Here is a 16,254-nt window from a genome sequence, read left to right on the forward strand (position 1 = left end):
TGATCTTTTGTACTTCTCTATGCACCCTTACGTATTAAAACTTTAACAAAATCCAAACAAATTAACCATCATCATGATCCCTCGGCTTTTGTCCTATTGTCAATTTGCATAAATATCTCAAGGCTGCTGGAATTAAATGCATGAAGATACAGGTTTTTCATTATTTGCCACCAAAGTAAGGTATGAAGATGTAACCCCACTAGTGTCCAAATAATTAAATACCCCTAGAGAACTGAAATTAAAGATTAATAGCGACTGATTATTCTTTAATTAGGGCGACAAATTCAACATGGACGGCCCATGCATTGCATTCTCAGCTAACGGGGTGCATATCTAGTCAGGTCTCTGCGTGTGGATCTCATGAAAACACATTGATACGTAAATGTATCTATTTAAACTAGAACTCGTGGTTAGCATCCAATTGGGGTCCTCATTAGTCAGGTTACCAACTTGAGTGGCTCACTATAACTGTACCTCAAAATAATAAAAACAACAATAAATACAAGCACTTGCTTTACGGCATGCAGACGTCTGAAAATATTGGCCCTACAATGAGCGTGTTCTTCATTTCGAAGTTCATCATTTCAGTTAAATTAGTTGATATATTTTTAAAAAAAATATGATATAGAGTTATTTTTACGTATTCTTTTATACACTTTACTAATATGATTGGTTATATATTAAAAAAATTGATTCAACTAATCATATTAATAGAATGCATATAAAATACATAAAAATAATTGTACGTGACATTACTCACAAAAATATATCTTTGAACTATATGCCAAATTTTCATATATATATATATATATATATATGTGTGTGTGTGTATGTATATATATAGTACTACTCCACAAAAACGTATTACCTGTATTAGCATAGATGTACTCGCAATCAAATGGCAATCATGATGTCTCTCTTTGTTGGTTGGGCACTTGGGATGGTATTGATCATGTTGATCATTTCCTCTTTATGCTAACCACTACCTAGTTGATAGGATATAGATTCTTTCAATGCTCCTAATTAGATTCAAATTTGCACATAGAAGAATACGGAAAAAAAACATGTAATTCACCGTGAATGTACAACCAAGTACGTGTCCTGATTTTAGTGGACGAATGACTATTTTTTCCTAACAATTTGGGTGTTCAGGCTGAAAACTTTCAAAGTCGTGATAACCGAGGTTACGTGCAGATCCAACACAAGTAATGGTGGGAATGGTGAGATTTTTTTGCCAAACACTTGTAGGGTGGGAATTGCATCAAATCGACTGGACAGGAGATTTTAGTACTGTGATGCTACACTCATGATCCAACCAAACCATCATACTTGCATCATTAATTTGGAGGTAAGTACGGAGAGATGAATGCGGTTAATGGTTTTGGTATCATTTTGTGTATTTCGTGATTCAAGTGAATATATCGGACGGTCCCACGTGATAAATTTTTCTTGGTTGTTTTGTTGTGATGTGGTAAGATATGTGGAACTTATTGTACGTGGTCAGTTGTCAATTTTTTTATCCAAGTTATAAAGGACAAAATTAAAAAAAGTATATATTTTCTCCATCTTTTATATATCTAAGTACACTATCTTTTATGAAAAAAAATTATATTTACAATTATAGAGTGTTCAAGTATCATAAATCTCACTCTTTTTAAAAATGATTGTGCGACGTTTGCACACTTTACGACTGTATCTAACATTACTTATATATAAGTTTCATATTTTCTTCTTTTATTTTTTATTTTTAAAGAAACTATTGAGCTCAAAAATGAATAAATAAAGATCCCTAAGATTGTGGAAGAATATACTTTTATTATGAGCAATATGGGGATGCATGGGTGAATGCATGCATGCCTTCATCTTATTTCTTTAAGAGTTTTGCTACATACAAGCATAGTCGCGCATTAATCTGTGTACCAATACTGATTTATTCATACTTAAAATTTAAATTAACATTGTTTTCAATAAAATCTACTTTTTGACCAATCACATCACATTAGTGCACAGATTAGTGCACAATTATGCTTGCAACTATATTTTTCCTTTCTTCAAGGCTTAATCTTTCCCACGCATGATCAATAGGGCAATGGCAATATAGATAATAAGGGTAGCCCATTTAAAGCAATTGAGGCTAGCTTCTTCAATTTCTCGATCAACCGTATTGGATGGTTCAAGGCAGAGAGAAATAGATCATACAATATTAAAATATTCTTTTAGGTCTATTTTGTGGTCTAAAAGTGTTGATCATGATGTGTATCATGGGTAGCATAAGTGTTGTGGTATCTATACGATGTGTTTATCTTTCTTGAAAACTGGACAAGCTAATAATTTGATCAAGCGACTGGAGAGGATCTCTATTCTATCTAAAGAACAACATATCAAAACAATATGAATGAGAGAAGAATGATTGGAAATCAAGCACTCTGTTTGAATCAAAGTAGTAAATATTTAGGAATCACCATGATCAACAAAATCCATAATGGTATGTATATATTTCGTTTACTGCACTTAACTATTATATGAATATAATTATTCATTGTTTGTCATGCAAAATTGACATTCAAAACTTGTCCGTTTTGAAAATACAATTTTCTAGTTCGAGCGTATAGAATAAAAGCAAGAAAAGTTCCAAGAGAACAAAGGGAACCCCAGATGATGAAAGTGTTTCTGTAGCACTCCACTCCCATGCATTTCCCATTATCTCGGCCATTTCCTTCCTTGCTGTAAAGAATGGCTGCCAAGTAACCAAACAGAAAGGATCCTATTGGGATATTTGCAACCACCACGTTATGATTCACTGAGAAATTTTTTGTCCCAAACAACTCGGTGGTTGTGGATACGGCGACCGTAGTGATTGCTCCACAACACACTCCTATAATGGCAGTGCTGATGTGGAGAGAGAGGTTGGTCTTGTCGACAAGTAAGAAGAAAGCTCCAGCAGTTGGAGCCATTAATGCTACAATTGAAGCTGGTCTTGATATCGTACACTTGGTCCTGGACAATTCAAGGCAAAATCAACATTAAAAACCATGTCAAAATTGCTGAGCTTTTGTAATTTCTACAGCAGGAAAGTTGGTTTAGGTCGGTTCTCCTCACATGATTGCATCAACTAACACATCTATAAATCTATGGACACGTATTATTTGCATTAAATTCTTGAGGTGACATAAAATATCTGGTATAAGATTTCTCCATTTTGCTTCATGAAGTATATATAAGTATGAACATCTTGATTATTGTATTTCTCAATGAAATGGATCAAAAGTCAAATATGAATTTGTCTGAAATGAAAAGAGAGTTACCTTGCGAAGTAGTAGTCCACAAGGGATGGCATGAGACGGCCAAAGAATCCAAAAGAAGAAGAAAGAGAGACCAAAGAAGACGTCCCTCTCCCCGAGTACCCACGAGACTCGGCTATTTGTCCCAAGTTGTTCAGAAACACCAGACCAAGTGTTGCACCAAAAAAATAGACGAAGAAATATAACCAGAATTCCAATCTCTTTAGCATCACCTTCACTTCAATCTCCTCTTTAACACGAACTTCGCCACCTTGATCTCCACTCTGATCTTTTACCCCACTGATCTCCATTGTTTCTGCACCTTCCCTCTCTTGACGAACTTCACCGGCTCCTAATTCCCCTCTCGTATCTTTTAATTCGATCTCCATTCTTTCCGCACCTTCAATGTTATCTTCTATAGTAAAATGATACACTTTGTTTTCTATATTTACATTGCATTTTCTGACTACTTCGATAATTTTCTCTGCAACTGGAATTGCTAGAGGGGCAAATAAGAACACACCGGTGCCAATTGCATGACCCAATGGCGATAATTTACCTGATATCGACTCCAAACTGCTGATCACAGAATAGACCCCAGTTGCCATTGTTATCACAAACAAGGCTATGAACCCAACTCCCATGTTTCTTGGCCTTCCAACTTCAACTTCTCTGGCCAGTGGTGCAGTTATAACACTAACTATAACGGGTAGGATAGAGCTGAGAAGGAGATAGCCTTTAGCTCTCTCAACTGGTGAATAAGAAAAGGCAGCATTTACAGTATCTGTGTAAATCTTTGCACTTAGTCCTAGGTAGCTAGTTGTTAATCCGACCGCAACCTGGTGATCAGATGGGAAATTTCGTATGGCAACAACGTAACAAACGGTGTTGATCCAGCAAATACTATTTCCTGCCACAACAGTGAGCACGAAAATATGCACGTATGACAGAGAAATCTGGTTTGAAAGGAAAAGATATTGCAAACCATAACCAAGCAACCCTAGGGAAGAACCAATGATGAGAACCAGCCAAAGTGGTAGGTAAACAACTGCTATCCCAGAAAGCCAACCTAAGAGTTTTCCTGCATCTGAGGCAAAGGCAAGGTTGTTGAGTTGCACTTGGGAAATGGAAAGAAGGTTCTTGAGTTGGGATGAATAAGCTGGAAAGTTTGAGTTTGTCCCATTTATGGACTGAAGCCATATAATGCCCACAAGGCTTAGCCATTGGAGAGTTCTTGAAGACATGACAAGCTAGGATCGATAGAGGTTTGGAATTGCGAAAATCCTTTGATCCTCACTGCTATTCTTTATAAGGTTTGGGGGATCACCTGATTTTTTTAGGAATTTAGAAAGGGACAGGGAGTTTTGAGGGCCGGGAGAGTCACAAATGCTGGCAACTGAGAATGACACAACACACAATGTGGCTGTGCACGTAAAATGTGGTCTTCTTTCGACCACCACCTTGATATCATTAATGATTTTTGTGTAGTACCATAGAGTGCGAGACTCTTGATGAAGGGTGTCCACACTGTCTGGAAAAACCGGTTTCCCTCAAAACCTAGCTGTGCACAGTATGATAAGAAAGAAAGAATAACCTGCACGCATGTATGCAGTATGCAGATCAGAACTACGCACAGAAGATAATTACCTGTTAGACTCAGAAATAAATTATGCACTAGTCATGGCTTTTTTCCATTTGGGGTAATTATCTCCAGTAAGTTGGCTAGAGACGATAATCAGGCTAGGAGAATCAGAGAGGTGAAGTAGGTAAGAAGAAGGAGGAGGGCTGGAGGGTTCGGCCATGGAAGGCGTTGGGGTTGGAGGCTTAAGAACGTTGTTTGGCTGATACCATGGTAAGAATTGAAAAGTATCTTTACAGTGTAAGAACGTGTAAAATATATAGATACATGCCTTGTTCTTCTATGGTAACAATTAAAAAAGAAATGGAATAATTACAATTACAATAAAATGACTAATATCAAGGAATTGCTAATTTGGGGGATGTGATCCGGAAAATTTGGTGGGATGTGATCCGGACAATAATATTGCATATAACGTACTGCCCGAGAGAAAATGCAATCTGCTTGGTTACCTTAATATGACATCATTCATGAGCTAGCTCCAACTGGGGCCAACCCAGACAACTGAGATATCGACACAAAGGGTCCACTTTGAAAATGGGCTACCTGTTTAATCTGGAACTACAGAAGATAATTACCGGTTAGGCTCAGAAATAAATTATGCCGATACAATATTGCATATGAAGAACTGTTCGAGGTTAATGCAATATGCTTGGTTACCTTAACATGACATCATTCACGAGCTAGCTCCATGTAGGGGCAACCTAGATAACTGAGATATCGAGCCATCGACACAATGGGTCCCGTTTGAAAATGAGTCTACCTGTTTAAACCTCAAATTGAAATTCATGCATCTGACAGACAACTGTATGCAGTACTAAACTTCTCCGGAAACAAAGCTCCGGGGACCAGTTCGAGTCGCTGCTGCCTAGCTTCTATTTCATAACTAGATTTATCTCTTGCGATTTTTTTCCTTTTTAAAAAAGAAATGATAAATTTTAAGTGACAAGGTATACATAATTATATAATTGGTATTTGGAAGGCGAGAGTAATCTCATGTATATATAATGTTTTGAAAATGAGAAATTATAATTGTAATCATAATTATGTAAGCGTCGTACAATCATTTTAAAAAAATGAATAAATATATAATTTACAAGAAAATAAATTTATTTTTTAATAATAAATTTTTTTTTTTTTAAAGTAACTGTATGGTATTTACGCACTACATGATTATATGTAGTATTATTATTTAAAAATAGAGCAAAGCCAATAGGAATTATGAGTAAATTAAGTAGATATGATCAAATTTTCATCATTCGATAAGCATGCATGCGCGCATCCATTTTTTCTGGAATAGAATACGATGGTGGGTGCTACTGCTATTTATAAGATCATTGTGTCCAATAATCGATTGCTCTAGCTATAAACCTAATAGCTGACTTTTCAGCTGGGTGGGTTCATGAATTATCTGGAAAAGCAATTTATTATTATCTATGGTACTCATCCAGAACATACTCGAACATGAGGCCGTACATGATATGCATATACCATGATCTGAAACATCAACCCTCAGTTTTTTTTTAACCTGAAAAATTATCAACAGAACTCATTATTCTCTTGTCTTGCTTTAATTTATTTTCGGCCATAATCTAGTTACCTTCAACGTGGGGAACTTCATTAATATTACTTAAAAAGCATTATATATTCTGTGGAGAGCAAACTCTACACGCTTTACCCTCTGATACGTACGTACACCCTAGCACTCGATATATATCAATGGCGACCCCAGTCAGAAAGAAATTCATCTAGGTAGCTAGGTTCCCATCTGCTGAGGAAATTAGAAAGCGGCCAGCGAGGCGAGGTTAAAGGAACTCACCTCCTACAAGAAAATTGAATTTTTGTGACTACTTTAATGTAACGAAAAGACTATTGGTAATGGCAGCATGATCGAGTACAATGTACAGACAGTTTAATGGATTTCTTTCGGCTGGGACATCACCATCTAATTAATCAATGGGTCAACCTGGTGATCTTGGGTTAACGTACCCTTCGATCTGTTACTGCAGTAAATGTATGTTGAAATTATGTTGCGCATGCATGCACATTTCAACTGCTCCCTTTTTGCGATATTGCTTTTTGCTATATATGTTGACGTATAATATTGAAATCTAGCTCCACCCTTTCCCGAAGGAGTTTGGAGAAGTCAGACATGCATGGGCTATGAAAATTGAAAATACTACCTCATCTAGGTACGTACGTGTTTGTATTTGGCCCAATTGATCAAGATCAAGTATTAATTATAAATTCATGAGATTAAACTAATGATCTTGCGGGTACATCTGACACAGTACTAAGCTATTCAGTTATTTTATAGACTTTTGACATGGATTATGTATAGCTAGCATGCATTAATTATATATATCAGTACTAGGTTCATGGCGGGCATTCATGTCCAATTTGTTCGTTGCATTGGCTTCGATCGATCCCCGGCTTAGGGTCTTATTTTATTTTATTTTATTTTTAAATATACTTCATTTCATTCAATGAAATTAAAGTTACAATTGTGACTAATCAATATAAAAAAAAAATTCAGATTACCAGCCAGACTACTCATTTATTAGAGGCTCTCCCGCCCACAAATTACTTTGTAACGGATATTATCTTAACTTCTATTAACTCTCTCCTGTCAACAGTCAATAGAGAAAGTGTTCTATTAAAATAGAACTAAGGGACCTCTCTTCCAAAAAAGAGATGTACAAATATGCTCCATCCTCTTAAGAAGGAGAAATACAAACACCCACCTTCCTCCAAATGAGGAGTGGGACAATCGCTCACTTTCCTTCAAAGGAGGAGTGGGACACTACTGATATGGACTTCAAGTCCAATAACCTATTTTTTATTTTTAAACTAAAGTAAAAACAATAGCCTACAAATACATAGAAATATAAGCACAAAAACTGAGGGCTGTAAAACCAAATGGGCCCAATTTAAGTTAAAAAGCCCAGTCTGTATGCAAGTGGGCTCAACCCTTAGGGTTTCATCGTATTCACTTAGTGCCGCTGCCCTTCTTCTTTTTCCTCTGCGTCTTCCTCTGCGAGGTCCCCTCCACCAACGCAAGTGCATGAGCCTTCGCACAAAAGCCATCCCTACAGCCGCTGTCTCTCAATCCGCCTTGCCCTCGACACCGCACTTAACACGGATCGCCGCTGCACTGGAAACCCATCCATTCCAGTCCAACATGCAGCCTTTGGCATTACACAAGCGGCTCTTCTTATTGGTTAAGCTTCGACTTGGCTCTGTTTTCCTACTCATGCCAATCTGCTCATGCTACCATTCTCCTTTGTGGTGGTGGGTTCGAATCGGACCACTTGGGGGATATATTTACGTGAGCTAGTCGGCCTCTGTTTTGCTTGAAGAAAACAGGGCTCCCTACCCCCAGATAATCCGAGGCTCATGCCACTGTATCTGCTCCATAGGCTAACGCAGCCACACAAACCCAACACAAGTTGCTGGAGCTGAGGTGGTTACTGACCACTACGCGAAAGACACACAAAAAAATGCCCTTAAGCCACCATTAAACAGCCCCTCAATCTTGAATTGAAGACCTAAACAAAAAAACATAGATAAACAACAAACGAAGAGATGGGATGGAGCCGAGGCTCCCACCTCCCTCTTTGGGTGTTTTTGATTTTGTTCTCTAGAGAGATGTGAGAGTTTCTCTCTCTAGAATCCGAGTTCTTTGCAGCACCACGACCTAGGGTTTTATTTAAATTTTAGAGAATAATGCTATGTTTGACATTCTCTATTAATAAGTATAGATCAAGATGATCATTACTGCTCCACATTCAATCATCTATCGATCATTTGTCTATATATGTACGGTTTATATATATATATAATTAATAGCGTTTCTTTAATAAGAAATTTTATTCGTAGTCCTAAACGAGGAATTACGTGTACAATTCTATTGATAAATAAGAATAAAAAAAAACAACATCATTTTAAAAAAAGTATTATTGTAATTTTAAAATTTTTTTAAATACATATGTATGGGCTTGCATGAGTAGGGCCCATCTAGGGACAGTTTGTCTACAAACTCTTATTTAATTAAAAAGGAAAACGTGAGAGAATTTGAGAGAGGTCAAAGTTAGGTCACGGGACGTTGCAAATGCAAGAAAGCTTTCAACCATTGATCTATCTAAATTTTGGGTGAAAATCCCTCTCAAATAAGAAAGCAAATCCCATTGCACCCATCTTTTTGGAACCCGTACATAGTGCAATAATTTTTAACCACTTCGCATGTAACACTAGGCAATGCCGTACGTACTGAAGCTATACTTTTTACTTGTTTCATCAGCTTCATATATATTATATAGAACTGCATGGGTTGAAGATCGTGGAGTTGGTCATGCCATTGAAGAAGCTAAGCAAGCTCATTTAGTTTGTTCAAACATGGGTTCAATAGAGATATAATTTTAATCACTTCCCGTCTTGATATGAATATTTATGTTGGTGGAATTACCCAATAATATAATAAAAATTATAATAAAGTTAAAATTAAAATGAAATCAATTTGGATTAAGATACGGAAATCTCGCTTTCTTTAAAGATATTCAAACCCTCTGCAGTATACAAAGTCTCAAATTAACCAGTACAGTATAACTTCTCTTAACTTGACTCTTCCAAAATACGACAACCCAACTTATTGTTGTATAATTCAAACCAACTCTGCACAAGTAGTTGAGTTCAAAACTCTACCAAAAGAACACATTTCTTTTATCTAGAAGTATTCTAAAAAATACATACTCACTAGTTTATTTTTCGTATCTTACTAAAAAATGTTTTTTTTTTTTTTTGTACCGAATGACCAAACAAACATATATATATATATATATATATTGGACAAAAAATTAAAAATTAAAAACTACCCTGGACTTAAAGGGACGTAAACAGGAAAATGAATAAATTGAATTAAAGGGCCAACGTCAACAACTTTAACTAACCTTCAAACCAGCTTAAAATCCAAAGTAGCAGCAACTTTATTTTCAGCCCGTTGCCACTTGAACATGTATCAATGTATGGTACTTGAATCCAGGCTCTTAAAGTGGAAGAAATTAATGGTAAAAAAAATAATAATAAATAGTATTAAAAAATTACCAACATTCCCCCAATAAATTTTTTAATAATAGAAAAATAAATAAAGAGAGATATTTCCAGACAAAAAATTATTATTATGCATCATGAAAGTGTGCTCGGCATTGAATCTTTATTTAGTGAAATAACAACCTTTACTCCAGAATCAGTAGTGGTCTCAAACTTGAACTATGACTGCTTAAGCGAAATAAAGAATTATTACTCACACATAGCAATTCAGGTGTTGACATGAGCTTTATTAGCCAGCACATTACCTTGTGCTAATCCCAGTTTCATGAATGTATTTGAGAATAAACCCAAATCTCATAGACAGTGACTCCACTATGACACTCACTTAGGTGAAAGGTGTCAAAGGTGCTCCTGTAATTCTTACACCTTACTCATAAGAGTTATAGAATTTCATTAAGAATTTCTCTAAAAATTCATTCTCCACAACATTACAAGATAAATGCACTCACATCATAAGAACGAGAAATAAAATAAATAGTACATTTCTTACGATCATCATATGATTCGTTTTTCTTATTGAACTCGATTATCAGGATTTCTAGTCTCCAAGTTAATTGGGTATTCTTATAAATGGCTCATGATATATGGATTTTTAATCTCATTTCCTTCTATATATTCCATATCATTTCTTTTATCAAAGTCTTGGTTAGTAAATTTGTAAGATTATCATAATACTTAACATAATCCACATTAATAACACTGTCAACTAAATAAAATCTCACAGTATTATATTTTTCTTTTAAAAGATTTGGATTTATCGTTACAATGACGGTTTTATACTCTGTATCTAATGCAGTAGTACTGTCGCAATAAATTAATAGATCTTTTAGCCGATTTACTTCCTCTCTTATCGAAGCCAAACCAGCCCAACTGCCATAATTGACTCCGCAAAAAATGCGGCAGTCAAGCAATAGTTTATGTAGCCGACGTAAATATAAAACCGCTCGCAAAAGTTTTTCCCGTACATCTAAAGCACTGAACGCGCATTCAGCAGTTAACACCAATAAATTAATAAGATCCGGCTTTATTCTAAAACATTAAAGAAAAGAAAACCACAAATTAAATGCACTGAATGTACACAACGTACATTAAATACCGAAAAGTTATCACTTCTGACTTTACTCTCAAAGGAAAAAAAAAAAAAAAAAAAAAACTGAAGAATACTAAAGACGTGTTGGGCCAAAGTCTTCTCAAAAAAAATATTATTTCCTAAAAATTTGACCCCACTAGTTTTTTGATTTAAAAATAATTTTTTTTCATAAAAAAAAAATTACACCTCACTCAAAAACCACTTTATTCCAATATGAAAAAAAAAAATAGATGGCTACTTTTTCTTTCATATCTAGGAAAAATACAAGTTTCACATTTTTTTTTAAAAATTGTCGTTAGGAATTAATCATAAACTACGCATGATTATAACATATCGACTGTTGATAAGACATCAACATGCATGCTAAAAAATTTGAAGAAGAATGTATATAAAGAGAAATATTCTATATTTTATTCACAATACTCAATTTAAACATTTCATCACAAGCATAGTCTTTGCCTACAAAAAATTCATTTTTTGTAATTATATATTAATCAGATTCCATAATTTGTTTGAAACCCGTTTTGTTGAGTAAAAAACTTGACATCAAATTCTTCCTCATGGACGGTATATAGAGTATATCTTTGAGCATCAATATATGTATCGAGGTGAATTTCAGCTCGACCTCACCACTCCCAATGACCTTGGTTTTACTTGAATCACTAAACATAATAGTATTCTCTTCTTCAAAGGGAGTAAAATTTTTGAACCAATCTTTATCATAGCAGACATGCCTATTGGCACCAGAATCTGCCCACCATCCTTCAACAAATTCAACCACGCTAATATCTGTAATCATAGCTACAAAAGGTTCCTCAGTTACGTTAACTTCAGGATTATTTCCTCACTTCCGAAATTTACAAATTCTAGTAACGTGTCCGCTTTTGCCACAAACAAAACAAGCTTAATTTTGTGAAGGGAGTCCTTGGTTTTTATCATTTTGGCTTTGAAAGCCCTTTTTGTGAGGTCTACTAAATTTTTTTATTTTATTTTTATTATTATTATTATTTTGTTGTATTTTGACCTTTGGGCAAGCTATCATTTTCAAAAATTAAATTTACCTTTATCATGGAATCCTCATTACCATTTTGAAATACCAAAGCGTCTTGGCCTCTAGCTTTCTCTTCTATGCGTGATTAATGTCTCCAAGGAAGTCTCCTTTTGTTTATGGCGCATTGACTTTTGAAACTCTCTCCATAAATGTGGTAGCTTGTCGATGATGCCACAAACAATTAGATTATCTCCAATCTTGATGCCTTCGGATCTAACTTCTACTACAAGCATTTGAAAATCTTGAGCTTGCTCCGCGACAGACTTTCCATGAGTCATTTGATATTGCTTTTACTTATGCTTCAGTCATGTTCTCGATGGTGATCTTTCTAGGATTCTTTGCAGTTAGAACATAAGAGACATTGAGAAGGCTTAGATAGAAGAGCACTTTGCACTTCCATCTCTTGAAATGGGCTCCTTTGAAACGGAAGGGCTTATTGAAATGGGCTTCCAATATCCATATACGGTAAATACAGCTTTTTAGCTGAGACTCTTTAATTCGTTAGAAACCAAAATGACATGGAACCGAATACAAAGAGTTATTTTAGACTATTTAGCATTTTCCTCAGTTTTCCAAGCAGTCAAACGTCTGCTTAACAAAGACTATAAGAAAACATGAAAACGGAAAGAACCCAGACTCTAAATTGGTTTGCAGAAAATCAGAGAAATTGGTTTGCAGAGAAGCAAATGGCATTCATGTATAAATTCATTTTATATCTTAGTTTTTCTTTCATTTGCTCGTAGTTTTACCAATGCTATTGTTATTGTTGTACAGAACAAGAGTTTGCAAACAAAAGGACTTAGTTGCAACGCTGAGTGATGGTAGCTGGAAGCGTGGGTGACGGCTGAGAGATAAGAGAAATAGAGGGAGAACTAAAATAGAGAAAGATCAGAGTGATCAAAGTTGCAAGTTTCGTTCAACTACTTAAAGGCTCTGGTTCACAAAGCAATTAAGAAGCATGACGAGAGTGGGAGGCAGAGGGACGAAGCTGTGCGCGAGAAGGAAGAAGCTTTGAGGTCAAGTGAGAAGGTTGGAGCAGAATTGGCTGCAGCAAATAGAGCAAAAGAAGAGCTTTTGAAGCAGAGAGATGAAATTGCGAAGCAATTTGATGAAGCGGTGAAGGAGAGGGATGGATTAAGAGCAGGAAAAAGAGAGGAAGATCTAGAGAGAGAGAGAGGATGTGGGTGCGGCGCCCAGGAGGTAGGAGATGAGATAGGGTTTTTACCTTTTGGCTAAAACGACAATGTTTAAGTGGAGCTAGGCTCACTTGCCACGAGCTGGGCTTGTTCTCCATGCCCTTGGCCCAAAATAGCTCACAACCAAAAAAAAAAAACCTATCCTAACCCACTACACAAAAGGCCTAAATCTAAAAAATAATTAATAAAAATAAACAATAAAAATACTAATAAATAAATTAAAACACACTAATTTTTGAGATCTTACATTTCGCATCGTTTTTCAAATTTTTTCCAAATTAAATTTAGAGTCCAATAAAACAAATCTTTTTATTTTCTAATCTATCAAAACATTTAATTATTAAATTTCACTAACTTATCATTATTTAAAGATATTTTCTAAATTTACTTTTTTTATGCATTAATTAATTTTTTTGTTAAAAATCAATTTTTTTTGTTAAAAATATTATTTCACCCAACTAGACAAATTTGTTTTACACGTTACTCTAACCTAATATATCTTCTATATATAAAAAGTGTGTATGAAACGGAATTTCTTGTTTTAACAGAAAATATTGTTTTTGCCGTTAGTTTTGTTCTTCTCGTTAAACAGCAGTTAAGCTACCGTTTATGGCTATTTGTGTAATTCCACAAACCCTGAATCCCACCACATTCCATCTCTCCCTTCTCATCACTCTGAAAACCTCCTGCAGCACTTCGTCTTTGAAGTCTTCCATTCCGCAAGTGAGCAACGATCTTGACCCAGATCTAAGATTGCAGCTGCTGTTGGTGGTGTGCCTTGGGGTGTTGCTGACGTCGAAGGTTCTGTCTATGCTGAATTTTTCATCGTTCTTGGAGCTGATTGAGTTGGCAGCAAGCGTGGTGGCGGCGTCGGTGCAGGTTAAGAGCTCGAAGCGATAGCCGACGACATCAGAGTAGCCACGCTCGCGCCACGCCTCGAGGCTGCCCCACGAGTTCCAGGTGCCGTCCTCTGGGCAAAGGATGAGCCAAGCGCCGAGACTAGATTGGCTGACACTGTGGGAGCCACGGGACGGTACGAACGGAGTGACCATGGAGGCCACAGCGACCGCCGAGCCCATCGACATGGTCTTGAAGTTGAACGACCCCATAGGTTTTGGACTTCGATGGCTGCTTGAAGGACACAGACTGGGAAGTTGGAACCTCAGAGAGAATAAAAGAAAACAGAGGAAGAAGAAGAAGAAGAAGAAGAAGAAGATAGAGGAAGCAGCGGCGCCAGCAGAAGGAAAGAAAGAAGCAAAGCCCTAAGGGCTAGACAGCAAACAGCGTCGTTTTGGGGGAGAAAGGGGGTTGGGCTTAAGGCACACGGGCTAGGCCCGAAAATTGAAGGAATTTGACCCAAAAAAAAAAATCCCACTAGAACAAAGCCTACCCAAAATTAAAAATTCAACATAGTAAAAGGACACAATAAAAATCAAGAAAAATCAAATAAAAACATTAAAATTAAATATTAATAAAATAAAATAATAAAAAATCTCCAACAATAAAATAATTTAAACTAGAGTGTAATTCAAATGTAAAAATAATTATTAATATCAAGAAAGTATATTATTTAAATTTTATAATTTAAAAATTACAAAATAATATTATGAAAATCATGTTTGATTTAACTAGACAAACGTGCTTTGCACGTTGCTTTGACTTAGTATATATATATATTGGACAAAAAAAAAAAAAAACTACCCTAAACGTAAAGGGACGTAAACGGAAAAATAAATAAATTGAACTAAAGGGGCCAACGTTAACAACTTTAACTAGCCCCCAAACCAAGTTAAAATCCAAAGTAACAACAACTTTATTTTTAACCCGTTATCAATGTCTGGTACTTGAATGCAGGCTCCTAAAGTGGAAAAAATTAACGCTAAAAAAAATAAATAGTATTAAAAAATTACCAACAATTTCACAGAACACTAGCTAGTGAATATTGTAAAGATTTAAAACCAGTAGTGAATCCACAGCAATGCTTATGGCGTTGGGAGTTTCATTATATAAGAAAACTTTACAAAGAGTAACAGCTAAACAATAGTTGTACATGCCATACAAGGAATGATATCTATACATTCTATAATTAGAACTAATCAACTTCTAAACTTTGTACAACGATTGTAATGCCATAATTTACTCCTCAATGCTTGGACTGATTCTCTCCTTGATTGCTGTCTTGATTGTCTCCAGAAAATGATCCTGTGTTGTCACCAATACCCCCCCTCAAGTCAAGCGTGGTTGGCAACACGCAAAGCTTGGATCTAAAGAGCATAAACAGGGGTTTGGATGGACTTTTGGTGCATATGTCTGCAATTTGCAAGTTAGATGGCACATGTTGAATTTTCAAGACACCATTGCAAACCAATTCTCGGACAAAGTGAATATCAATGTCAATGTGCCGAGAGCGTCGTTGAGCCACTGGGTTTCGAGTCATGAAAATGGCACTGGTGTTATCACAGAGAAGGGTGGGCTATTCTGTTGGCTGAATTTGTAAATCATGAAGTATGTTTAACGACCATTTGACCTAAGCTGCAGTGAGTGCTAATGCTCTATTTTCAGATTCCGCAAAAGATCAAGATACAATGGACTGCTTTTTGGAGGTCCATGAAATTAAATTATCACCAAGAAAGATTGCATAACCAGATGTTGATCTGCTTGTGTTGGGGCAGCCAGCCCAATCGGCATCGGAAAAAGCTGAGATGTTGAGGTTGGTTGATGGACTGATGTTGAGACCGAAATGCAGGGTTCCTTTAACATATCTAAGGATCCTTTTTACAGCTTGAAAATGTTGTTCTCTTGGTGCATGCATGAATTGGCTTATTGAGTTTACTGCATGTGTAATATCCAGCCTAGTAATTGTGAGATATTGCAGTGCACCAACTAAGGAT

General features: G+C 35.9%; 1 protein-coding gene across 1 annotated transcript; it reads right to left on the reverse strand.

Annotated features, from left to right (window-relative positions):
* Positions 1-2,464: 2,464 nt before the first annotated feature.
* LOC122293392 (protein NUCLEAR FUSION DEFECTIVE 4-like) lies at positions 2,465-5,180 on the reverse strand. Its single transcript, XM_043101950.1, has 2 exons — positions 3,306-5,180; positions 2,465-2,997 (listed from the first exon to the last, which is right to left on the reverse strand). Exons 1-2 carry the CDS (start codon positions 4,523-4,525, stop codon positions 2,547-2,549), a joined length of 1,671 nt encoding a protein of 556 aa, XP_042957884.1. The 5' UTR covers positions 4,526-5,180; the 3' UTR covers positions 2,465-2,546.
* Between the last annotated feature and the right edge of the window lie 11,074 nt (positions 5,181-16,254).

Source organism: Carya illinoinensis, chromosome 14 (genome assembly GCF_018687715.1).
Source record: "Carya illinoinensis cultivar Pawnee chromosome 14, C.illinoinensisPawnee_v1, whole genome shotgun sequence".
NCBI classification, from domain to species: Eukaryota; Viridiplantae; Streptophyta; class Magnoliopsida; order Fagales; family Juglandaceae; genus Carya; species Carya illinoinensis.

What these genes read in the sequence shown, in the direction of transcription:
- LOC122293392 (XM_043101950.1), bottom strand. Translation starts at nt 4,525, where the DNA reads ATGTCTTCAAGAACTCTCCAATGGCTAAGCCTTGTGGGCATTATATGG. An exon ending in GTGGACTACTACTTCGCAAG is followed by an intron (nt 2,998 to 3,305) that starts GTAACTCTCTTT and finishes TGAATTGTCCAG; the next exon opens with GACCAAGTGTACGATATCAA.